General features: G+C 43.4%; 1 protein-coding gene across 1 annotated transcript in view; it reads right to left on the minus strand.

Moving 5' to 3' along the window:
* Nucleotides 1-27,519, minus strand: part of LOC138268264 (ATP-binding cassette sub-family C member 12-like) — a 1,444,059-nt gene that overhangs the window by 1,200,362 nt on the left and 216,178 nt on the right. Inside the window, exon 3 of the mRNA XM_069217748.1 lies at nt 13,682-13,839. Coding sequence (XP_069073849.1) covers nt 13,682-13,839 — 158 coding nt within the window. The remainder of the gene's footprint in view (nt 1-13,681; nt 13,840-27,519) is intronic.

A 27,519-nucleotide genomic window follows, 5' to 3' on the forward strand; every position in this document is an offset into this window, starting at 1 on the left:
AAAAATAATCCCTGGTGTCTAGTGGCTTCTGGCCCCCCAGGGGCAGATCGGCCTAATCAATATAGGCTGATCTGCCCCAAGGGGAGGCAGAAAACGCCTAATAATTATTTGCCCCCCTGGGGCTCCCCTTAAGCCTCAACATACAAAATAAAAAATAAAAATCCCTGGTGCCTAGTGGGCATTTCTGCAGCCATATTGCACCGCGATCTGGGACTGCAGAAATGCTTAATGAGACATGCCTCTGCCTGCCCCGCCTCCCGAGAGGAAGAGAAATGCTTAGCATTGCTTCGCAGCACAATGGGAGGTGACCTCTGATGAGGGGGGGGAGTGGAAGGGGAAGCAAGTCCCCTTCCATCCCTGACGGGGGTTTTGAGCCAGGTGCAGGACGAGCTGGGGAACCATGTGTGAGGACGAAGCCATCTCGCCCCAGGCACCCTACAGGTTAAACTAAAATTCAAATGAGTGAAAGAAGTATTTCTCTATCTGCTCCCTAACGCAAATTATCACTTCTAATTACCTGTAATAAGTAAATCCAGTTGTAGTCTATGGGAGAGGTAGCCTTACTATAATCAAAAACTACTTTGGGAGTTTGTCACTGCCAAGACATGTACAACTTAAGTTCACATGTCCTACTTTTTAAATACCAGGTGCCCCACCCTGTGAGCCGTTAGGGCCTAACATATGGGTGACTTATAAATATTAAAAAGGACATTTGTGGGCCTGGCAAAAGATGTATTTTTCATGTCAAAATAGCAGTTTAAAATGGCACTACAGGCTGCAGGGATATGCCTGAGACATGTTTAATAATGCTACTTTAGTAGGTGGTACAATGAGTGCTACAACCCACTTGTAGCATTCATCTTACAGGTCATGGGTACATATAGTACCATTCACTAGGGATGTATAAATAAATTAAATGTGCCAATTGTGGGTATACCGATTTTTCCATGTTTGGAAGGGAAAGGACAAGCACTTTACAACAGGTTGGCAGGAGTTAAGTATACAGAAACAAGTTCAGAAACAAAAGAGGGTAGTGAAGGCAAAAATCTAGGTGAATGCCATGCAAAAGATGGCTATTTCCACCACACAACATATGAGCAATTGGACGCACTAGCAAGTTGCCACCTATAGCAGTGTCCTGACACACAAAGGCTGCAACTCACATTGTCTGTCATATTTTGAAACTGATGTTGCTCTCATATTATTTACTATGGTCTAGTACAGGCCGGTCACCAGTGTATGAATGTCAGTGAGACTACCATTGCTTGTATACACTTACAATATTTCTCTTCATTCTATTTTACTAGCAGAACGATCATTTCCTTGGTCCTCAAGAATGCCTACACACCTCTTATGAGGGTCCCTAATACAGGCAAAACATATCAATCACAATAGTGGGTTGAATTAAACTTCACAATGTTTTACCTTTTACCCCTATCCTCCAGGGAAAATAATACATTTAGAGGCCCACTAACTGTATATTTAGCTGTTTTCCTGATCCTCTGTATCCCTCATCCCACACCCTGTTCGCCATAGAATCTACTCCCCAAGAGCTACCCAGCCATTTCACGGTAGGCAGTAGTCTATAATACTACCTCTCCAGATTACTGGTGTGAGTAGGTGTCCTATGACGAAGGTTACTAACTTTGGGTGGATGAGGGCCTTCATCCTTAAAAACTGAACATTCATTGACTCTTCACCCCTAGCACCTTTTGTATCTGATTGATTAAGTGGGGACTGTGCATTATGAGCCTTCTCCCTAGTCCCTGCTGTCTACTTAGTGACTTTGCTACGGTTTTCTCTGCATCAATGACAGATATACATGGACATATGTTTAACATTACTAACTATTCCCTGTTCAGATGTATATATTGTATAATGGTATTATATAATGAGGAAAGGTAAGATCCCTGTGGTATGTCACACAACACATATTGTGTAGCTGTGATTGCTAATTAAATTAACAGATGAGCTTCAGTTGCTCAGGAAGAACAAGGTCCATTCCAGTTCAATGTCACTCCATTCTTGGAGGTTTTTTTTAAGAATATGGCATGATCTGCCTGAAGGTAGGCTATTTAAAGACAAGAAGAAATAAGGCAACATCTTGGTATTCATCCAGAGGAGAATAACTCCTTTGTAGCTTTTGCCATTGAGTTTATGTTCATATACTGTGTAGGAATCCTGGTATGTGGCTTTGTCACTTCTGGATAACTTCTCTACATTCTTGCAACTGTCACAATACCTCAAGCTCTTTGATTTTACTAAGATGATTTTGTGTCGGCCAATGGTTGCAGAAGCATTGGTGCAATGACAAATTGTTTCTGAGGACTAATGAGAAGACCATCATGTAGTGAAGTTTCTATACAAATCACAATATCTTGTGTGAGGAATGTTATGAATTGCTTCAAACAGGTGAGCAGGTAGGTTTTGATATCATCATTACACCTTTCTCTGACAGAGGATTAAAGATTGAGAACCAGGATTGAAAAGATCATAGCATAAAAGGGGTTTACAATTGACTTATGCATATTTTCAAATCAGAACATCCTTTAAAAACTGCTTGGTTGCAAGTAGCATTTTTCTCTGGATTCTTGGCTTGTTAGATCTTGAGGTATGCTGATCTTTCTGTATATGTACAGCATTTAGGCTATTTGTTAATTGACATATGACAACAGAGTGCATATTTGTTTTAGGTTTTCATAATGTTGGGTGAGCAATGGATTGAAAGGAAAATGCTAAATCAATGAATTTGTCAGGAAAAGGGCATGCCACACTTGTGGTCAGTAAATCAATGCAATGAAGAAAGAGCTTCATGAGTTGATTATGCAATGGGCCACAAGCATTTAAGGAATCAGTGGTTTGAATTGGTGGCTCCTTTCAAATTATTTCTCAGGTATGCACTAGTGAAAGCCTGAACCTTCTCTTGGTTTCTCCATTTCATTGCATCATTTTAACACTTGGGGGAAGCAGCTCACCCTAGATGGTGAATTAGCAATCAAAAAGCATGTTTCTGTTTTCCCAACCATCTTGTACATCACAAAAGTGTGTATGTGCTGTCAATTTTTAAGACCAACTTTCAAGGTGGTGATTGATTAACTCTGGAGGGCTCGATTGAAACACTAGAAGGAGGTCAGCTTTGAAGTATGAAATTGCCTTGAGACAATTGGTAAGTTGATTTTGCAGGAACAGTGTAGGACCAGAATTACATACTCCTGTATGGCGATGTATTGCTCTATGTGGTTGGAAAATGGACCTTGAGGATACTGTTGGTGGAGATTTGAGTATAGAGAAAGAAATCTACATCATTGGCTGTGCCATGCAACTGACCTGGTATTGTTGCATTGGTGACAGTTGCTTTGAAGCTCAATGCCCCTTATGACGCTTTCTTACAATTTAGAAGTATTAAACTCTAGAGGTTTAAATCACTTAATTTTAAAGATGTCCTGAGATACTTTTAGGTGGTTGTCCTTAGCCTGACTCATATGATATCTTTGATGTAGATTCTGATGCCGTATTTGTAGTGGGTACAAGAGTTGCCTGCTGGATTTAATTTGTGTTCACATTGGATCTCAAATCTTGTGTCAGTCAGTATTAGATGGATGTTTTTTATTGTAGACTCTGGATCTCACATGAAGAAAATTAGGACTATTTTATTAGTTCCTGTTTGTATGTTGTTGTGAATGTCCATCTGTGACAAAGTTCCCTGGATCTTTCTACATTACTTACATTTTTTCAGCACTTCTAGAGATGATTTCACAGCAGGGTACAATGAGGCTCGATGTGCCTACTTTACATTTGACTTACACGGATGAGGTAATGCCTTATTCCTTACAGTCCAATCAACCATAAACAATAGAGGAATTTGGAGGAGGGGGCTGGTGTGAGAACTGTGGCGGTGGCGGTTAGCTGCAACTAGATTCATCGAAGGGAGGTGTGAACATGTAAGGGGTTGCCCCATCATTTCTGGTATTCTTTGCATTGCCCAAGTGAAGACAAATGATTTTGACATGACAGGTCACCTAATCAAAATCAATATGTGACTTACTGAGAAGAGGGTGTGAGGCAATTAACAGTCATTTCCATAGATCCATATTCATGGAAATGACCCATTTTTGTAAATACTACTGAGTTATGAGCAGCAAAGTGAACCCGGAATCACTAGTAATGCATAAGAATATGGTCTCACTTGGATGGTGCCCAGCTGGCCACTGTACAGCTGGTACATAAAGCCACTACCTTTGTGACCCCTCCCACAGCCAGAACACCATTAAGTGAGATAAATGTTCAATTGACACCCAGCTCTAAATGAGACCCACAGTCTTTAGGGATCCAACAGCATTGCAAAATGTCAGATTGATGTCTATTTTGTAAAGGCATGAAATTATGAAGAACAACATAAGGGATAAAGTACCACCCTCCCTGCGGTCCATTGTAAGGATATTGCAAGTCAGAGAGGAGTCCCATAACCATACAGAGATTATAAGGTTATGGAACTCAGAGGTGACTTGCAACATCCTCAACATGTCTGGCAGGGGATACTTGTCCCATTTATACATGGTCACACCATCACCTTTTCCTCAAACTACTTAAAACATTGCTACGTAATTCTTTCAGAAAGAAAGAACATGTTTGCAAACATGAAGAATAAAAACAGAACCTCCGGTGCAAAATAAAAGCATCAAAAGCCCTGTTAGATATTTTTTACAAAATGATATTAGCAATAGTTCAATACAAGTCAGTTTTGAAAAACAAAACAGCAGTAACTCAGATAGTATAGAAACATGCAGAAAGTCTACATTTTCTATAATTATCTAAGGAATGCAAAAAATAATCATGTTATTTTTGCTAGTCACTGTAAACTAGAAACAGAGCAGAAAGAAAAGCAACAATGTATTTTAGTTTCTTTAAACAGCTGCTCTGTGACCTGAATTTCCTTTCTCCTGTGTGGTAAGAATTTGACAGCAATAACCTACTATGGTCGAGTTCTTACGGCTTTGAAAAAATTTTTTATACTGGGACACAGAGTGCATCATTAGTCGCTGATTATGAAGAAATAAGAGATGTGCATTTATACAGGGATTGCATAATTTCATGTATTATAAAAAAGTAATAATTGCTTACCAAGGAAGAGATTTTTATTAAGGAACACAACTAGAAAGAATAATAAACCTCCCCTCTGTTTGGAGCTAAATTTCAGTTCCTTGTATATGAATTATTATTACATGGTGCCACTGAACACCTTCTGCGGATCTGACTCTCCTGGACCTATGATAAAGAGCTTTATGCTAGTAGAATTGGGTGCATAAACATTATAATTTTTAATCTAATGCACCTTGACTTGAAAAAACCCTCAGTGACTACATATTACAATTTTAGCAAAATAAACTTAATAAGAAACCACAACTCATTGAAGACAGGATGAGAGAGCTATGGATTTTACACTGGAAGGCATACAGAGAAGGGTGATAATATCAAAATGGGCAAAAATATGCTATTGGTAACTCTGGATATTTTCCTCGACCCTTTCTCAATTTGGTGACCCAAATACTTAACTACCTTCTGACTACTGTAATTTCAGCAGTGACACTTTATGGACATATTTTCCCAAATGGTTCAACAGGCCAATCAAGTCATACTTACACTTGTCCCTTGTCTTGGATGCAATCAATAAGTCATCAATGTACTGGACCAGAGTTGATTGGAAAGGCAATTCTAATGATTCCAAATTCTTTTTCAAGATCTGGTTGAACAAGGAAGTTGATTCTGTGTACCCTTGAGGAAGCCTACACCAGCAATAGGCCTTATCCAGAAATTTGAAACAAAAGAGAAACTGGCTGTCCTCATGAAGGGGCACAGAAAAGCACACTTGTGACAAATCAACAACTGTAAACCACTCTGCATCACATGGAATCTGGAACATTATCACAGCTGGATTGGGCACTATTGGACAAAACTAGACCACAATCTCATTTATTTTTCTCAAATCCTGAACAATTCGAACCTTCCCATATAGCATCTTCAATCCCATTATTGGTGAATTACATAGACTGCTCAATACTTCTTTCAGGACTCCCTGCTTCACAAAATCTGCAATTATCTGAGCTACTTTCATCAGGACGTCTTGTGTCATGTACTGTGGAAGTTGGGGGAAAACTGCATTTGGCTTTAGAGTAACCTTAATTGTTTACACTCCTTTGATCAACCCTACTTCTTTCCCTGTCAAATTGCACACGTTCTCTTGTACTGTTCCCTGCAAATCAGAATGAAGCTCTTTCACAGTGAACATCGGGGAAAAACTCAATCAAGGGGTACTCCTCATATGTAGTTTCACACTTAGTTTCTGGGGCTTTGTCTTCCTCATCATCACTATTGGTCTGGATCTCAAGTCCATCATTTGAACAGATAATCAAACATTTTGTTTTACACAACAAGTCCCTTCCCAGTAGGCATACCGGACTTGAATTGCAGACTACAAAATTATGCAGTTCCTGGAAGTTGCAAATCTCTACTTGCACTGGATCTGTGATAAGATTTGTCAGATACTGATTCGCTACCCCCACAACCTGAACTGTTCTACCTGAAAGGGGAAAATTCAGAACTTCTGCACTGGTCACTGTAGAACATGTAGCTACCGTGTCCAACAAGAATGAAACTCTGTGACCCATAAACTTTCCCCTCACATAGAGTCCTCTCTGATCTACTTCTAAAGAAGTCGCAAGCACACATGGCTCCTCATCTGAACTGTCTCTCATCCATTCACCATTTATTTCATTTTCACTGTGTAACGGGAATAGGTGCTCTGTGTTACTACTTCTGTCTTGTCTCTGACCTGTGACCTGTTGAGAGACCATCATCTGTTGCTGCTCCATCGGGGCTTGAGGTATCTGCATTTGCTGTCTAGGTACCATGAGAACCTGCTGCTGCATCGGCTGCAATTGTGACTCTTGTGCACAGGGCATTTGCACCTGTTGCATAGGCTGAAAATTCTGCACTTGATTCACGTTATTCTGAAAATTTGGTTTGGGACCCCTTAGTCGCGGTCCTCTCACATTCTGAAATGAATTGATGTCATTATCTTGCTAAATAACACCTTCCTGCACCATCATTGGACACTCCTGCTTCCAATGTCCCACGGTTCCGCAGATGTGACACAAAAATATCTTCTTCATTCCCTGCACAATATTCTGAACCACTACAGTATTAAAATCTGGACCACAATTCATTGCCTCTACGACTCCTACCTCACATCTGGGGCTAGAACATGACATTTCCCTGCTGCTGCGGCATCTGCTGCACAAAATCTCCTTGCACTCCTTTTTGTGATTTTTTAATCTACATCCCCATCACTTTCAATTTCAACTTTTTCTGCTTGAACTCAATCTCATAACTAAAGTATTTTGCATACTGCAACACTTCATCAATCGGCTTTGCTTGCCAGCAAATCAAATGACTCTTAACCATCGGACCTATTTCAGGCTTCAATCCTTCCACAAATCTGAACACAAAATGCAACATGTCTTTCGGCTTAACTGCTTCTTTACCACTATACTCCTTAAACGCCTTTAACAATCTCTCATAGTATGCGTGTATCGACTCCTTTGCTTCATGCACTGTCCTGCCAAGTCTCTGCAAATCAATATTTTTGGGTGAAATCCTTGTTTTTAGAAACTCAATCACCTTATAGTAATATTTCATTACTTCAGGACACAGTGTACCTGTATTCTTATCTCTCTCCAGTTCACTTTTTGGCCAGTCTACAGTCCTCTTACACTCAACCTGTAAGTCAGCTGGAACCACTACCTCCAATAATGTGTTCTAGTCCTCCCACAAACACTTAGCAAGTTTCATGAACCTGTCCATCTGCTGATACCACTCTACAGGCTTTTCCCTCAATTTTAGATAATCATTCGTAAATTATAGAATGTCACTCCTATTCCAAGGAACATGAAAATTCTCCCTTGAATTTCCCTCATTGGTAAAATCTTCACTGGATCTTTGTCCTGCGGTACATTCTCAGTCACTTCTAGAGAATCTCTTTTCCTCTGGTCTCTTTTCTTTACCCATCTGCCTTCCCACTTATCTAATGCTCCCCAAACCTGAGCACTCTGCAGTAATTCTTTAAGTTGTGCCTTCATTCCGGCTGACCTCATGTGTTCAAAATCTTTTGCCTCAAATCTAACCTGTAGCTCCTCTTCAAATGTTTCATTTTCTCAATTTCTATGCCATGTTTCTCTGCCGAATCTGCTAATCTCTGATGTACCTTGTCCACCTCTCTTATAATCCTTGGGCATAAGTATCTCAACTCTGCTTCTGTATAGGAGTTCTAATCTATTCACCACCATTGTTCCTTCAACTAGGTCTCCCGCTTCCATGCTTAGTCTGGCATAATTCAATTGCTCCTCGCCTTTAGAGGCATTCTGTAGAGTATTCAGCTTGTCTAACCTTTCAGTTAACTGCTGTGCTGTCAGTCCCTGTAACGGAATGTTACTCGCTTGAACCAGTGGCACCTGCTGTACCACTGCACTCTGAGTTTGCGATGTCAATAATTTCAGGCTCTGAACTGCATTTGGTCGAGTCACAGCATCTGGTAGTGCAACAAGTGCACTAACATCTAACAATGATCTCGATCAATCAAAAGTCTGAACCATGGAAGAGACTACCTGAACTTGTTCAATAGGTCCCCTCCTCATTAAACTCTGAGACATTGCTCCCTGTTCACTCATAAGTAGTTTCTTCTGTAAAAATAATGATACCACTGGACCAACAGTAATCAGTAGCGATATTGCATCTGGGGATGCTCTGGAACGTACACTCAGTGGGAGAGTGACTTCAGTGCTCGGATTCATTTTTGAGTCAAGTCTGACTGTGTCCCTGTCATTGGTGTGAATCTTGGCATTACCTGCGGCTGCACTTGGGGCAACAAAATCGTAGTTGGCTCAGTCTGGACCAGCGTTAGTCTCGGAACCACCTGCTCTGTAGGCACCACTAAGTTTGAAGTCGTCTCTGAAATAGGCACATCAGCATAAATTCTCTGTATCTGTGGCAGCTGCATCTGTGTCTGAACTACAGGAGTAGTCACACATTAGAACTACTTTGCACCGCACTCTGTATCAGGTTGGCATTAACCTGTACCGGACTCACTGTCCCCGTTGCCTGTGCCGGGGCTGTTGGATCAGCACTAGTACTCGAACCACTCATGCACCGTATATGGTGGTGGTCGGTCTCTCAGTATATGTGTAACAAGATCTTCAGCATCTGATTCCTCCTCTACTATGGAAGACCTTCTGGCTTCTTTGCTTTCAGACGGGCTTCTATTAGTCTTTCTAGTCTCCTTCTTTCCTTCTGTCTCAACCTCCTCTGTTATAGCCGGAAACAACTTAACATCCTACAAAGTCACTGATCCCTATTTCTGCTGTTCCCAACTCCATCTCGCTTCCGCTAAAGTCTTTTCTACCCTTCTTATTCTTTTCTCAAATTTTAATTGCTGTTGCTGTCTAGCTACCATCTCCCAGCTAATGCCTCAAACTGTGCTGATCTCGGAAGGGGTTCGATTCATATAGCTCCATCTGCAATTGCTCCAAAATCCTCAAATTGAACGTCCCATTTTCAGGAAATGCTTAACTCCCATTTTTTCTGCCAACTTGCACCATTGCTTTAGCCAAAGACAAGGCGCAATACCTCTCTCTTCCATTACAATGTAAGCGGTGCATTCTCTGGTGGGGTAGGCTCTCCTACACTCGCTCTAATGTACGTATCTCCCCTTAGGGCACTTTTCAACGCCTTGAAAAACGTAATCTTTTCTTCTTTTGTTTATTCCAAATCAAATCAGGAAATGACTTTTAATCCCAAGATTCCTTTCACCCATGTTCTCAACCAATTGCCTCTCACTGACAGCTGCCATTCCGTGCATGACCCTTCTCACTAACCAACCTATCCCAGCACGGTTCCAATGACGTCACCCTCTCGTGTACTGTGGCTGACAAAGTTTTGCAGCTCATCCTCCTAAACTCTAATGTCCCCCAAAGTAATACAAAATTTGCGAGCACTAATCAATAACCAAAAAAAAAAAAAAAATCTGCTGGTTTACTACAGGAAAGGAAACACAATCACTTCAGAAAGCTTACAGATTTTCACTGCTAGCCCTTTCACGGATGCAGCTATTCTTCTTTCTCGGTCTCCCAGATTCGCAAGCAAAACTTGACCCGAACATTTTACTCTCATCTGATCAATGGGTCTGTCCTGGTGCACATAGGACTCGCCAAATCTCAGTCAAAATGTCCTCTCGCCCTCTTTAACTCACACACTGACTTGTTGACCACACCTGATCAACCTACTAAACCAGACAAATTACAACATATAACCAAGTGACTCATACACTTTTCAATATGCTCCGGAGTCTTAGACCACACAGGGTCCGTACATCAACAACCACGTGGACAATTTTGTAGCACAAAGCGCCACACACAAGTGAAGTTCGATGACTTCCCTAGTCTCATACTGCAGAGTACGCACACTCCTACTAAAACTTCATTTGGAGTATGCAAACTCCCTAAATTCTCACATATGTCGCAGTTTTTCATAAGCTGTGCAAGCACGATCTATTTTTCTCACTCTATCACTAGAATGCTAGGAACATACCCAATACCACTAGCAGGATCCAGGATCTAGGAGAGTCATTTCTGGGTTTAAGGGAACATCATTTTCTCTCCAATTATCATTTTGAAAAACAAAATCCAAATTTCAATAATACTGAATGTTCAACAGGACCAACTTCAAACTACTACCATAACCGTAATCACCGATCACTCTACTCGGGACACCTGTGGCAAGCTCCTAAAGAGACAAACCATCGGTCTCTCTACCACAACTGTTAACACCTGTCACTCCATATCAGACGTCTACGACAAGCTCCTAAAGAGACTAACCATCAGTCTGCTACCATAACTGTTGGCGAGTCGGACCTTACTCTAGAGCAGAAATCATTTAACTCAATAGGCAATAATCAACAATCATTAGTGATCAATAAAATCAATAATCAATGGAGTCCGTAAACATCACTCACCATGACCTTTCAGTCATGAATAACCACACCTTCAGTAAAGTTTAGAAAGTTTATTTCCCTTATAATAACAATTCTAAAGTTGTGTAAATTAATCTCAGCATCAAATTAAACACCTAAGAACATAACTGGTTGTCGAAAACAACAGAAGAAAGGCAATCTAATTAAAGCTTGAATCACAACACATTCTAAAGTTACGGCACATATTAGTAGCAGAGTCAGCTGCAACAATGTAATGACATACATAGAATTCAGCAAGATAACTCGTCAAACATTAGTCCCTGTAATTCGTCAGTCATATGAATTCCCTCAACTAACTTCAGATTAACATCAGCATGTTGGGCTTCGTGCAAAACAATTTAAAACAGAAATTTGGAAAAACATCTAACTATGGATCTATTCAAAACAGTGCAGTTGGTACCTAGAAAGAAAAGGCATAAAATGCATAACAGTCACATTGTCATATCTACCTGTCCTCGGTGTGGGTCAGCAAGCAGAATCAGCCTTCGCCCTCAGGTCATCAAAGATCATAAAGATCAGCAAAGCATCAGGCTCTCAGTCAGAGAGTATGAGCCCAATGACAATCTCAAATCTCTTCTAAAGTCTCCCCTTCTCTCAAAGTCACTCTAGAGCTGAATAATTCTCCTCTGTCGTGTTGTTATATCAAAGTCAACTAAACTATCCCCTAATTCCCTATTGATCCATTAATCATACATTCATACACCACCCAATAATAATTCTATACTAAATCTATGAATTCTAATATTTCCCTCTTCTCATTAAGTTGATTGGTTCACTTTACGAGGTCCTCATCATCCGGCGTCAGGTAACAATATTGTTCCATCTTCAGCTCCAGTACATCTCACACACATTACATAAAAATTGTTGCACTGCTAGGAACATCATCTCTTGTTAGTCGGTTCTCACGAAAAGCTTCTGTTAAGCACTCTTAACAAGACAATGGACATTTCACAGTTTAGTTCACTCTGTCAGCATTTTATTAACTGCTAAAAATACAGCTTCTGCATGAGGCCTGGCAAAAACTAGGCCAAGACACTAGCTAAGTTAAGACCTAAATTAATAAAGCTAAAACATACTTCATAACCCTTAATATGACACATTACTACATTAATCTAATACATTTTCAATATTTCATAAGTATTAATCATTAATTAGTACATACATGAACACTGATGGCCATTCTTAAAGGTCACATTTCAAACGCATGCATTATTTTTCTCTGCATTATTAAATTCCAACAAAATTCATTATTCAGATTTATATAAACACTCATTAGTAATTTCTAATTAAAACACCTGCTTCTGCACCAGTGGTAATGAGATGAGGTAGACAGACCTCTGATGCTGCTAGAGTGGTTGGACAGAGGAAACCATTCTGGGGTATGATGTAGGCTTGATGATACATGCTGGCAGTACTGAGGGGCCACTCAGTGGCCTGGCTGAGTATGAGGATAAAAGACTTAAGACCATGTGTTGCTGTAGGCTGGACCTAGTCTCCATACAGAATGAGAGCGGAATGTGGTAGCAGGTGGGTTGCAATTGGGCACAGGAGGGATTGCCAGGTGAGAACACACAGCTGGCTCATTGGCAAAGGCCTCAGCAATGGAGGGAGGGATGAGACAAGACTTAACTCATGCTACTGTATGAGAGTTTTGAGATGTGAGTTTCAGAATGGGTAGATGACAAAGTCAATACCTGAGCCTCCAGATTATTTAAATGCCTGGTGGCAAGCAGTGATCTCATTACAGAATGGTGATAGTAGGGAAGATCCCCCTTTCCCCCAACCTTAGGGGCAACAATGCTTCTCTCTAGGATGGTAATATCAGCTTAGAAATGTAGGTCACTACTGCGTCATACCAACAGTTTCACAGAATATCACCCAAGGCCATGCTATGTACGGTGGCAAGAGAAAGATGATTGTATACTCAGAGAAAGATGGCATTCCTTAAATGTACATGTCTGACCAGAGCCTCCTCACAGAACAAAGCCTCTGTCCCCCATCAATGACTCCTTCTGGTACAAATAAAAGCTGTAAAGGTACCGATTAGCACGACAAAAATACTCTTCTTGAAAAACTTCAGGTACCCATTGCCACTATCTTATAAAAAGTGCATTTAAAGACATGCTCATGACTGTTGGCAAGACTGTTTATGCACGTGCAATGCTATATTTGAAACAATTTACACTGCATTCCTCAGACAATTCTATTCTGACCTGATCTAGTTAGTTCGTTAGTGGTTCACCTTTTCCATCCTTTCTCCATACATACTTTCCCACCTTTCACTTGTCTTTGAATAGACTGTAATTCACCTTTTTCTGTCCCTGACTCATATGATCTCTCTATCTTTCTCCCATTCAGTCTTTTTCTCTTTCCTGTGAAGCTCTTTTCCTCTCTTCCTGTGCTGCCTCTCATTTCCACTGCTCTCTATCAATGCTTATCTTCCTTCCATTCCCTATGATTACTTAACTCCATTCTCAGCTATTTCTCTCTCTTTATAGCTCTCTCTTGTGTTTGTTTTCTCTCTTTCTTTCTTCTGTCTCCTAGGTCGGCTCCTTCTACTTTTGCTCAGTCTGACCTATAACATACAATAATTTGACTTACTTTGGTTTCCGACGGACTGGAATCATTGTCTGTAAACTTGCATGATATTTCTCATAGAAGCTGTGATGACTAACATAATTTTCCAGGGTATCAGTTGAAGAGACATTGAATCCATTTGCCTGCAGGTCCCACAGGCCATCTGTCTGTGCAGTAATTCTCTATAGAGAAAAGCAATCAACAGCTGATCAATTCATTCTTATTTTCCCATAATGCTCCAAACATATCTTTTTTTTTTAAAGAGCCAGTTTAATTTTTGTTTTCAGGTGGCTGTAACAATATATTTAGCCCTTTCTCTGCTAGCCCCTCCCCCACTTCCCCTCCACTCTCAAAAAAGTGCTAAGCCTTTTTTTTGGGTATTTTGGGGAGTTCACGCTTAAGCATCCATAACATTTGGTCCACATACGCTATCCATGCCAAATCTGTGTCCTTTTTTACTGACATCCTGGGGATTCTAAAAGTACTCAAAGTTTGTGGATTCTCCTGGCAGGAGTGGATCAAGAAAACAGGCAAAATATAGCAAAAGGTTTTTGAGAAAAATGGAGAAACGTTCTCCAGAGAAATGCATCTGTATTTTTTCCTTCTAAAAATGGCTTCCAAAAACCCTACATGGCACTAAAGGCATTTTCTTCCCAGCTTTCAGGGACATGTAGAGCTAAATAAAAAAATAAAATTTGTACCAGAGTTTTTGCATTTTTCTAAGAGGTAGCCTATGTTCCCTATATTTTGTGCTCTCAACACACTTCCAATCTATGGTGGAAACCAGTGTGAAACTCATGGGTGAGCCAGAAAAGCTACATATTTGTGAAAAGTACACAAAATGTCAAATTCAGCAATGGGTCATATGTATAGATCCCCCATGGTTTTGCCAAGGACAATAACTGCTCAAATAAAGAAATAGTGAAAATGAGTGCAAAAAAGGGCATTTGTAATAACATTTCCATCTAACTTTTAGTCACGATGGCCGATTTACAAAAACAAGATACTATTATGTCCACTAGACCCTTTTAGTTGCGGGCTGTTTGAGGTTTATAAGTTCTCCAACAACGAAAGGTACACAGATCCAACAACTGAGCTGCACTGTACAATGGTTTTGCATTGAGTACCAATTATAGACCAATTCTTATAGCAAAATAGGCAGAGTGAAAAATTAGTATGCATTTCTGAAATGGGCACAATTTTTGAAGTTGAGGAGCAGTGGTTATTTCTACATGTCTGAACTTGTTAGTACCCGTAGTCGTGTATGATTTGCGGGTATGTTTCAAAATGTCATCTTTCTTTCATGCTGGATTACATTGGAAAGGCACAAATGCAGCAAAATCTAATTGGTAATAACAAATGTTCTACTATTCCATGCTTCCACAAGTCTTGCAATAAAATTGGTACCTCATTAGTGTTGGTGGGCCTAGTAACTGCAACAGAAAATGGCCCAAAATTAAACATGGATGGATCACATTGTTCCACCTAAAACTGACCCTCTTTTTCTGATATGGATAGCTCTAGATTTTGGACCCTAGCTCAGCTGCTACCTAGGGAAACCTAGCCAACCTGTTCATTTTTTAAAACTAGACACCTAGGGGTTAACCAGGGTGGACCGACTTGCACTGCTCTAACCACATTTTTTCCCTAGAATCCCTTGTAATCCTCAAAATTTGAGTAAAAAAAAAAATACATTTTCCTCACATTTCTTTGCTTCCCTCACATCATTGCTGATCAAATGTGTAATTCTGTACTCTTGGTCGTGGATGCTAACAAAAGGTTTTAGAATGTAATGTGGACCAGCATCATCTTCAAAGCATATAGAGTTTAAAAACAGTGAATGTTGAATATTCCATCAATTGTATTGTTATGAAACAAACCAAAATGCTGCAGATTGAAAACATTGAAAAACATGAGACAACAACATTGGCCAACAGGTCATCAGATTTAAAAACTAACTTACACTGGCCATTGGAGCTTCTCTTCCAAGGAAACGTTGTAGTACACATCCCAAATACTAAGGCCAAGTACTTGCTGAAATTGTGATAAACTCTGAAATTCAACTGATTAACTCACTCAAGCACTGGGGAATGTGAAAATTAAAGTTATGACTAAGCGGCTGATTTGGAGATTGGCGGAGGGGGTTACCCTGCCACAAATATGACAGATGTCCCGTCAGCTGTATTACAATCCCATAATAGCCTATGGAGATCGTAATACAGTGAACAGAATATCCATCATGTTTGTGACAGAGTAACCAGTCTGCCAAACTCTAAATCAGTCACTATGACTTCCTTCTGTCACCCTGCAGAATTAAAAGTTTAAAAAGGCCCAGAAACATTTTTGTTATGCCACCGCAATCTTGCGTGATTTCCGGTCATTCATGTCACACTTGTTATGCAAAATTGCTGAAATTATCCCATTATGCCATGTTGCCTAATTCCAAGTCTCTTTGGAGGAGCACAGAAACAACACGAATGATCAGAACACAAGGGGCAGTTATTCGTGGCACTAGACCTGCTGCCTCGTGCTCTCTTGCGTGGGAGTAAGAAGGACTGGACATGCATCTCTACCTCCCAGGACCAAAGTGACTCCAAAGGCTTACTAGCTTGCCTACTGTTTTCTGAAGTCTCAGGGACACAAAAGACTTCCAACTCACCTACTACAGCTCCTGGGCCTGTCTTCAACCGGCTCCTGACTAGCACGAAGAGCCACTCGAGTCCTGGGCCCTTGGATGGGGTTTTTGACTCTAGAAATCAAGCTTTTGGTGGCTGCTAACAAGCCCTTAGCACAAGAAACGTGCTGCATGCCTGAAGAATAAGTGCAAGCCACCACTGGTTCACCCCTCTCGAATGGGAGCCTCCAGCTCGCCAGTCTGCGATGCCCAGCCGACTCTTTGCATCCATGGACTACCACCAACTTCTTGCCCGCAATCAGGACCCTTGTCCCAATTCTTGAGAAGGTAAAACTTCAGCAGGACTTATCTGGGATTATGTTCAACCCTCACTCTATTGTGGGCGGCCTGAACGTTTGGATTTAACCCGGCCTAGTGTCATCAGCTATCCCTGGTTGGCACTTCACGCTTTTAAGCACCATATTGCATTTTAATCTTTAAAAATTCATACCTCAATTTATACTTATTGGATGTTTGTAGTTTTGGTCTTGTTTGGTTCATTAAATTAGGCTCTATTGTTCTACCATGGTGTAGATTATTTTTGTGTGGTGTTTTCATTTTTTGTAAAGTATTTCACAAATACTTTACACATTGCCTCTTAAATTAATCCTGATTGCTCTGTGCCAAGCTGCCAGAGTGTGAGCACAGGTTAACCTAGGCTGTGTTTGTGACTTACCCTGACTAGGATTTTGGTTCTTGCTTGTGCCAGGTGCATACCTGTGCCAACCAGAAACCCAATTTCTAACAAGGGATAACTAGCTTATTGTTAAGAGGCTAAGTTTGCTTCTGTCAGTTAATTGGACTAAGATTGTAAAATACAGACGTTAACTGTTTGGTTACTGATCAGTATAGGGAAAGGTGCGGAAGACATTGTGACACAAAGGGTTAATTAGCTTGAGCAGTGTAGATGAGTGTGATGCCTGCTGAAAACCCCCCAAACAACGTGGAAAAGTTCATGTTATTGTTTTCAAGCTTGGCTGGAGAAGGGCAGAGCAGCCAAGTACTGATAACATAGCTAGAAAATGCCAGAAAGAGATAGAATCCAAGCTTCAAGTTTTTTAAGCACTGAAGTGTGGGTGAGGGATCTAAAGCTCGCAGATGGAGTTGTGAAAGCTGCCATGGCCCAGCACTGCTTCCCTGTTTTGCTGACCGTGATGCTTGAGGGGGAGAGAGGTCCAGGCAGGCGGTAGAGGGCTTCCCAGCATTTCGTGGACTAAGTTAAGTTCCACACAGGAATGAAAGGCCTTTGTTTCTCTGCTCTATTATTATGACTGATAATTTATGCTTGCACTGTGTTTATAACCTGAAGTATTCAGCTCGTTTATATTTTGCTTTCTAAACCTAGTAGTGTGAGCCTGCCGCAGTAACTGAAACATGCATTTTGGTGTGCAGTAAATCAAAGCTTATCTGAAGTATTCAACTCATTTATATTTTGCTTCCTGAACATCGTAGTGTGATGCATTTTGGTATACAGTTATTCCAAGTTTATATCTGTCAATGAACTCTTTGCTCAGATGTATACATAGATGCTCTTTGTAGTGTACTTATATATATATATATATAGATGCTTTTTCATTGCTATTCTTATTCTGTCAATAAACTCTTTGCTCATACGTATAGATAGATGCTCTTTGTAGTGTACTTATATATGAACAGATGCTTTTCATTGCTATTCTTATTCCACTACTGTTAATGTGCTAACTGCCTAAATTTACCTGAAATTCTAGTAAAGCTAAATTGTTTTCATAATTGGCCTGTGGTCCTTCATTGAGCGTCCTTATTGACTTATACCGAACAGGTGTCAACCAGTCACCTGGATAAGACAGTTACAATATTGGTTGCTCACAGTATTGGAAAACGGCTTAAAAAGAAATCTGGTTATATGTGGCAGTATATTAGGAAACCATAAATGTGGACCTTAGAGGCACACTGATAACCTTGTCATTAAAAGGTACAAAAAAACTAGGTGCAGATGAATGAATGAATAAGATCACAAGGAAATCATGCATGTAAAAGATAGATGCCTTTCCACGGCGTGACATTAAATTGAACTGCATATAATGTCATCATCATAAAACTTTATTTCGGCATCCAGTTCCATAAAAGTTGCATAGCGCCATAATAAATAATGGGTTAGAATTCATAAAATAGGTTGGGTTGGAATAAATAAGAAAAATAATAAAGCACAAAATGCAGTACAAAAAAAAGAATATGGCAAAACACAGTTCCAAGATACAGTATTGGGACAAAGATAGACATGTATAACTACAAAGACTTGGGGCTAGACTGTCTTAGTCGATTTCCTTCTGAGGCGCCACATTCCTCCGAGAAATTTGGCAACTGCAATGGCAATGGGCAGACTGGAGTCTGATTTGAAGATTCTCATGGCCACAGCATGATCTCGGGTCCCAAGCCGTTTGCAAGTTGGCGTAAGCCATTTCCTTCGTTGATGAACGTAGGATGGACAAACAAAGAAGACATGGGCAGTTGACTCCTGGTACAGGGTACAGCAGGGGCATAAGTTGTTGCTTGGGGCCTTGTTTTGCCATCTGCTGGTAAAGGTATTAAGGTATTAAGAGGGAGGAAACCAAATCTGAACTGCATATAGAGCTTCCTATCGGTTGGATCTAAAATGCATTCTAGGTAAGGTTCTAGCGACCAGATAGATTTGAAGTCCAGAAACTAGCTAAATAGTGAGAGCGCCCTAGTGAGAGCGAGCGAGATATGGACTGGGATACCCACTCCCAAAAACAGGACTTCACTCTTTCTTTGGTCGGTGGTGGCCCTGTGTGTGGAAAATTCCACGAGTTTCCCATCCCAATGGCAATCAATGCTGACTTAACCTGATTCAAATAAAGGGAAAAAAGAGTGGGAGCTAGTATGAGGCACTGCCAAATGCCCTTGACTACTTGGATCGGATCGGTGAGATCGCCCTGGTTCCCCCAGCGTATTTTTGCATAGTTGGCCTCGTGTAATCGGACTGTTGTGGTCAGAAGCCCTGGGGGCATACCCATCTCCTTGAGGACCTCCCAAAGTTTACCTCGAAGGACCAGATCGAATGCTTATTTAAGGTCCATGAAGGCTACATAGAGACTCCCCTTCCCTATCACTGCGACCTTCCAATACAAGAGCAGAAACCTGAACACCTGATCCATGGTGCTTGTTTTGGACCTAAAGTCAGCCTGGAGCGGTGATAAAATGCCGTTCTCATTGACCCAATCTTGGATTTTTGATAGTAGTGCACGACAGAATACCTTTGTACTGTATCTATAAGGCTAATGGGGCTATAGTTGGCAGGTAGGGACCTGTCGCCTTTCTTGTAAATGAGGATTACCTCGGCACCCCTCCAGGACTCAGGAATAGGAGCTCCCCGGACAATTGCATTAGATAGAAGGAAAATGTACTCGGCCCATTTGTCGATGTTGTAAAGGAAGAGGTCTCCAGGGATGCCATCGGGGCCAGCAGCTTTCAGTCGAACTATGTTGTTAATTGCTTCTCGGAGGTCTCCCAAGTTGAACAGACAATCCCCATAGATGGTACTCGGCTGGGGTTGGGCTGAGAAGGTTATGAGTTGGCTTTCAACATTATAGAGAGAGTTGAAATGGTGGAACCAAGCTGAGGGCAGGATGTTATTGCCAATTGCAGGGGCTCCCTTTAGGTTTCTTTTGCTTATTATGGCCCAAAAAGATCCCTGCGTTCACCTGCAGCCCTCAGGAGGCTTCATCTTTCCTCCTCCCAGTCCTTCCTGGCCTTGTTCTGCGTCTGTCTGCACTGGTTCCGCAGAGACCTAACTTGGGCGACATCCTTATGTTTGATTGAGCTGTTTAGCCTTGTTCATGCCAGCTGCCAATCCCGAGTGTACCAATTAACCCCCTCACAGGGAGAAGTACTGCCGGAATTGTGAGCAGCTGGCAGGGATAGGAGCTGTTCCAATCTTTGGAAATACTCAGTGTTAACATCGATTAGGGAGGAACAGCTTCCCACATCCTCTCCCATCGTAGATATCAATGATACACAAAGTGTCAGGTCCAAATCGATGGAAGAGAGAATGTCGTCTCACAGGATCACCTTATACCATCGAAGTCGTTGTCTGTTGTTCTCAGCCTGTACCACTTTGGCTACTTTGGTAGTGGTTGTTGCTCGGGCGCCCTGCCTCACAGTGACTATAAACTGAGACAGAGTGGAATATGGTCACTGTCAGTTCGGGTCCAGACTACCATGTCATCAACCAAGTGCCAATATCTAAGGTCCATCAATATATAGTTGATGCAGCTCTTCCCCTGTGAACCAGTGAACGTGTGGGTGGCATGCTTATCTCATTTGGTTCTTCCATTTACAGCCCTCAGACCTTGGCCGAGGGTCAGGGCATTAAGTTGAAGGGGAGCAGAGTGCCACTTCTTAAAGGGGGGGAGCTCCAACCTGGGTATGTGCCAAATGTTATCTTCTTCCCTGAAACCACCCATATAGTACAGACCAAGGGGTTCAAAGATGGTATTAAAGTCTCCCACTACAATAAGGGCATGTTTGGAGGTCTTTCACCCAGTTGGGTCTCTAGGGACTGTAGGGTCGCAGAGCGGTTGGTCCCCCTGGCATAGATGTTAAAAATGTCAGTAGCAGTGGGCCCTGTTCCCTTGAGGCTAATACCAAGGATGTCAGGGGTGTCAGTGGGTATCAGTTTCACTACACACTGTAGTGCGATTTTTACCCAAATTAGGAGACCCCTGATGGGCGACCCGCCTTGCTGGGAGCGGCGGGTATGTGGTAGGTTGCATAGCCGGGTTTATGGGCAGGTTCAATTAGACAGGTCTCCTGGAAGATACATATGTCGTATTGGCCGATGAAAAGGTTCCAGTGTGGCAACGGAAGCTTGGATTTTATGCCTGCCACATTCCATGAGACAATCTTTACTTTCTGGCCGGTGGTCAGAGAGTTGGGTAGTGGGAGCAGGTTTACCTGAAAATCTGGGGTGACTAGTGTGGTGACATTGGGGGAAGCAGTAGAGACCGTCCTGTGTGTCTGGTCAGCGATGACCGCTGGGTGACCATTGGTGCGGGCACAATTGCTAGAGCTTATGCCACTATCAGGTCTAACGTGGGGGGCCTGCACATCAATCTCGGATGGTCAATCAATCATGGAACAGACAGTGTCTTTGTCTAGAGCCACTAGGGAGGGTGGCACACAAAGTGAAGTGGTTGGCTCAAGTTTAAACTGAATGGTGGACCCACCCGGGGTGTTAGTTCTTTGGTCTAAGGCTACTAAGTCGTAGGCTCGCTACCCGTTTACTAGGAGATCAATACAATTGGATAGTGAGCTCTGGGACCGATGTCGTCTGGCCCTAAGAATATCTTTCCTAATTACTGAAAGACATCCTCTGCTATGACAAATCCAATGGGTGACTTTGTTATTCAGGGAATCCTCCCCTTCCTTCCCCCCTGAAAGTTAGATCTAGGTACATTGGTCATAAAGATTTTCTAGGGAGGGAGAGTGGTAGTCTTGGGAGAATATGTACTACCAGAGCAATGGCCCTCCCCTAAAGTGAGGGGTATGGAGTTGGAACTTGTGTTCTCGGGGTTGGTGGGAGGATAGTCAGTTTGCATGCCTGCTTCGTGTGGGGGAACCCAGTATGCGGGCTCCGACCAAAGTCCTAGGGACAGGGTCCTCAAGTAGAGAACCTGGGGAGCCTCGAAGGTGTTTGACGTGATGGAGCATGGTGGGAACAGGTAGAGTCTGAGTGGTAGTGTTTGTTTGGGCTGGGGTGGCGGCACTTTCCCTAGCTGTTCTCCCTCTCTCTTCCATGAGACTCCCCACTGTGACCCAGAGGTCCCCTATTATGCACTTAAGGGCTGTTACTTCTGCCCTGAGGGTTTGTATGCAACCTGCCAAGTAGTCGTTTGGGGGAGGGAGGGATGACTGGATATTTGCGAAGCTTTCTGCCCTGGGCAGGTGAAACTGCAAGATCCTAAAGTGTAGGTGGATCGGAGGGACATGATAACAGATGAAAACGATTGGTAAAAGTGACAGGTGACGGAGGGGGCTCTATAACTGGGTTGTGAAGGTAGCAGGGGCTGGGGACTGGATCTGCTGGGTTGAGGGGCACTGCGCTGGTGTCGTTCCTCACCTGTACCCTGGCTTTGTTAAACATATTGGGTATGATTTCCAGCTTGCTAGTCAATGATATTTCCCCACAGTCAGCTAGGATGTTATCAATGTGGTCAAGTACTTTGTTACAGCCCGACTTTTTCAAGCATTTCTTGTGTTTCACATCTTAAAAGGATACAGTGCAAAGATACCATCATATTATTACACCAAGGGGATGGCCAAAAAATTTGAGTGGGAGGGAGTTGACACTGGGGCAATCCTTGGTGAAAATGCTGTGTAGTGTAAAAATTAGTACTTGTATTGAACAATTAGGGGCTCCCAGGGCTGTCATTTTAGTCGCTCCTCATAGCAACCTTGCCCATAAAAGTCACAAAACAGTCTATGAGTCTGCAGCTGTGCCCTGGAAGCATTTATTTGTTTGCCTCCTGGCATAAGTGACTGTTCAGGTCTCTAAATAGTAGCGTCGCCCAAAATTGTCTCTTCTAAGCAAAACAAGGGCAAGTACATAGTACGTGAGACAAAGATTTCTTTGGGTAGAGGCAGAAGCGACAAGAGGTGTCGTCATGTGCATGTGTTTCATCTTTGGGCAACTGCCCCTACATCAAATAAACTCATCTGTAATCTTAAAAACCTTAATTTATAAGTTCTTGACAGAGGCAATGTCAAATAAGAGTGGGGATTTGTCCCGGTTGCAGCTGCATATCAGTTATGATATTTTGTTAATAGAGTCAGAAGGTCATTTTTGGATGACCTGATTTTCACATTTAAAGATCTTCTAGGATCCCCTGAGACATGCCATGGTGATGTGGGCAGGTTAAACAGGTCTTTCCCAAGATAAAATTTGAAGCTACCAGCTTTTGCCTTGTTTAATTTGAACCAAAATTTTAATGAAGTGACCCTCTGCTCTGTGTTGGTTCTGCAAGTCTGAATTCCAGTCAGATTTCAGATTCCTTGGTGGAACAGTCCAAATTTAACAACGCCCAAATTTATCGGGGAATGCTTCTAGGCCATAGTCCAGTAAGGCCAGTAACTTGACTTTTGTGATTTGTAGTAGTGGTTGTAGCAAAGGACCTGGAAGTTTGTTTGCTACTTTGCATAGACCTGCAGCCTGTTTTTGGAGCGCTTCCATGTAGAGGCATGAGGTGTCGAAGGCCCTAAATTCAATCTCAAGATATTTGTACGAGTTGCTTCTGTTCATAGAGTGTCCCCTCAATTTCCATGACCAGGCAAACCACTTGCAGAGCCTTTGTGAAAGTGACAAATTAAGGTTTTTCTGAGTTTATTTCAAGGATGTTAATCTTTCAGTAGGAGGCCAGGCTATTTAGAGTGTGTTGGAGCCCAATAGCTGAAAAATCCAGCAGTACTGTGTCATCGGCATATTTCACAATGTGCAATGCTTGACCGTTGAGTGGGCCGCATTTAGGCTTTTTTGGAGTAGATTTAATATCAGCAGTAAATAGATTAAAAAGGATAGGGGCCAGGACACAACCCTGATTTAACCATTTGTCAATCACAACGGGGTTTAAGTTGAACCCAATCATTTGAACACAGGGAAATGATAACATTTAAGGGGTCATTACAACATTGGCGGTAAAAGCCGCTTACCGCCGTGCAGAAGACCGCCAACACACCGCCGCGGCCGCGGAATTCCGCCACAGCTATTATGACCCACACCTCGGAATCCGACAAAATTCAGACACCCACACAAGTCCCCCACACCAAAGGTCAGTGATAAACTGGCAAAAACGAAACCTCCACCGTCACGCCAACAGAAATACGCCCACACTATCACGACACACGAATCCACGCGGCGGTCTTTCAACCGCGGTATTCCATTGCCGGTACACACCGCTGCGCTCAAAATACACACACATCTCCAAAACACCACCACATTGGACAATTCGAAATACACACACCTGATACACATACACACACCACACCCAATACAATATAAAACACACACCCACATCACCCACAAACCCCTACGACCACAATTACAGAGAGAAGACCAGAGAGAGACACCACCATCAACAAACTAGCATCCACAGGCACACAACACCATCATCCACACAACTTCCACGCACAAAACACCACACACCACTACATATCACCACATTTATCACCACACACACCACCCCACACATCACCTACACCACCCCATGGCACGGCAAAGACACCCCAGGTTCTCGGAGGAGGAGCTCAGGGTCATGGTGGAGGAAATCGTCCGGGTAGAGCCACAGCTATTTGGATCACAGGTGCTGCACACCTTAATTGCAAGGAAGATGGAGCTATGGCGAAGAATAGTCGACAGGGTCAATGCAGTGGGACAACACCCAAGAAATCGGGAGGACATCAGGAAGAGGTGGAATGACCTACGGGGGAAGGTGCGTTCTGTGGTCTCAAGACACCACCTGGCGGTTCAGCGGACTGGCATCGGACCCCCACCTCCTCCCCCACAACTAACAACAAGGGAGGAGCAGGTCTTGGCGATTCTGCATCCTGATGGCCTCGCAGGAGTCGGTGGAGGAATGGACTCTGGTAAGTCAAATATTAACTATTACATCCCCCACCCTACCTGCATGCCATCACATACCCCCACCCTCGCCCCCACCCCTATCACTCCAACTCCTCACAAATGTACCAATATCACAAACCACACATCCCAACACCAAGCACTGCATGCAACAACAACGCATGGAACAACAACGCATGGACACCCATCACTAAAGCATGCCCACTGCACATACCCATACAACCCCCTAAACCATCATCACACAAGCTCCCACACAGGAATGCCAGCACTGGGGTACACGGTCACCCACCCATTGCACACCATGACACACACAGATGCAATAATCATGCCTTTCCACCCCTGCAGGACCACAACCCAACGTCACCAGACAGGAGGGTCCAGACATGTGCACTCCACCCACAGAAGAGGCCCACAGTGATGACAGCACCTCTGTCCACCTGGATCTAGATGACCAGCCCGGACCATCGTGGGCCTCGGGACAGTCGGTTCCCCTCACACAGGCACAGGCCACCACAGACCTTCCCCCCTCTGGAAACACCAGCACAGCACCCACCCAGTGGGCCCATACCTCCGTCTCCAGGACATGTCAAACAGCTGTGTGTCCACCACTACAGGGAACCCAGGATAACCCACCACCTCAACAACAACAGGGACCTGGGGGCAGTGGCAGTGGGAACACGGTCCAGGGGACGGAGGCCCAGGAACACAGGGGAACTGGGAGGGCTGCTGTGCGACAGGGGACGGACAGGCCAAGGGAACCCACTCTCCACGAGGCCCTCTCCTCCATCATGGGAGCCTACCACCACTCCCAAGAGACGATGGCAACGGTACAGGCCAAGTTTCAGGAGACCCAGCGGATGCAGGAGGAACAGTATTTGGGGTTCAGGGAGGAACTCAGAACCATCAGCTCCGCCCTGGGCACCATCGTAGGGGTGCTGAAGGAAGTACTCAACACCAGGAGGGACACTGTGGCACTACAAGGGGCCCCTGACACTAGCATGGACGATGAACTGCCCACTGCCTCTGCCGGCTCTAGTGGACAGGAGGCACCGCCACAGGACCACCACCCCAGCACCCCACCCCCTGCAGATGGAGAACCACCCCGCAAACTGTCCCTGAGATCCAGGAACAAGACAGAGCACGATGCCAAGACCCCCGCCAAGAAATTAGACCACCCTGATTGTCATCCTACTGTCCCACTTTGTCACCCTGTCCATATTGAAACTGCCCCAGCTCCACTTCCTACGCCCATATGGGCAATGCACCTGAGAGACTAATAGACTGGACTCTGCCATGGACACTCCTCCGCCATCACCCCTCACCATTTAACTTCCTCCTCCAATATTTTGTATTTAAATAAACACACCTGAAGCATCAAAAGATCTGGAGTCTGTCTGTGATTTCGAAATAGTGTATTTGCAATTACAGTGACAAAATGTTCATGAAATAGTAATGTCAACATACCTATGTCACACAGCTCTAGTCCATGAGGAATCTAAGCAGATGACACACGTTGGGACCCACACCTGTGAAACCGTAAGGGAAAGTGACAACTCAGTGACCATACACTGGGTGAAATCGACAGACAGGCTAGAGGTAGAAGTGTAAAAGTACATGTAGTAGGCAGGAATTTATTCTCACCTGTGTTTCACTGGAAATATTGCTGGATGACTGAGTCCCTGTTCTGCATGTCTTCTTCCTCTGCTTCCTCCTCATCACTGTCCACAGGCTCCACAGCTGCCACAACACCGCCATCTGGACCATCCTCCTGCAGAAAAGGCACCTGTCGTCGCAAAGCCAAGTTGTGAAGCATACAGCAGGCCACGATGATCTGGCACACCTTTTTTGGTGAGTAGAATAGGGATCCACCTGTCATATGCAGACACCTGAACCTGGCCTTCAGGAGGCCGAAGGTCCGCTCGATCACCCTCCTAGTTCGCCCATGGGCCTCATTGTAGCGTTCCTCTGCCCTTGTCCTGGCATTCCTCACTGGGGTCAGTAGTCATGACAGGTTGGGGTAACCAGAGTCACCTAATAGGCACACACGGTGCCTCTGGAGTTGACCCATCACATAAGGGATGCTGCTATTCCGCAGGATGTAGGCGTCATGCACTGACCCAGGGAACATGGCATTCTCATGGGAGATGTACTGGTCTGCCAAACATACCATCTGTACATTCATCGAATTATAACTCTTCCGGTTCCTGTACACCTGTTCACTCCTGTGGGGGGGGGGGGGGACCAAAGCCACATGGGTCCCATCAATGGCACCTATGATGTTGAGGATATGTCCAAGGGCATAGAAGTCACCTTTCACTGTAGGCAAATCCTCGACCTGAGGGAAAACGATGTAGCTCCGCATGTGTTTCAGCAGGGCAGACAACACCCTGGACAATACGTTGGAAAACATAGGCTGGGACATCCCTGATGCCATGGCCACAGTTGTTTGAAAAGACCCACTAACAAGGAAATGGAGCACGGATAGCACCTGCACTTGAGGGGGGATACCTGTGGGATGGCGGACTGCTGACATCAGGTCTGGCTCCAACTGGGTAC

The sequence above is a fragment of the Pleurodeles waltl genome, chromosome 12, assembly GCF_031143425.1.
Source record: "Pleurodeles waltl isolate 20211129_DDA chromosome 12, aPleWal1.hap1.20221129, whole genome shotgun sequence".
Lineage (NCBI taxonomy): Eukaryota > Metazoa > Chordata > Amphibia > Caudata > Salamandridae > Pleurodeles > Pleurodeles waltl.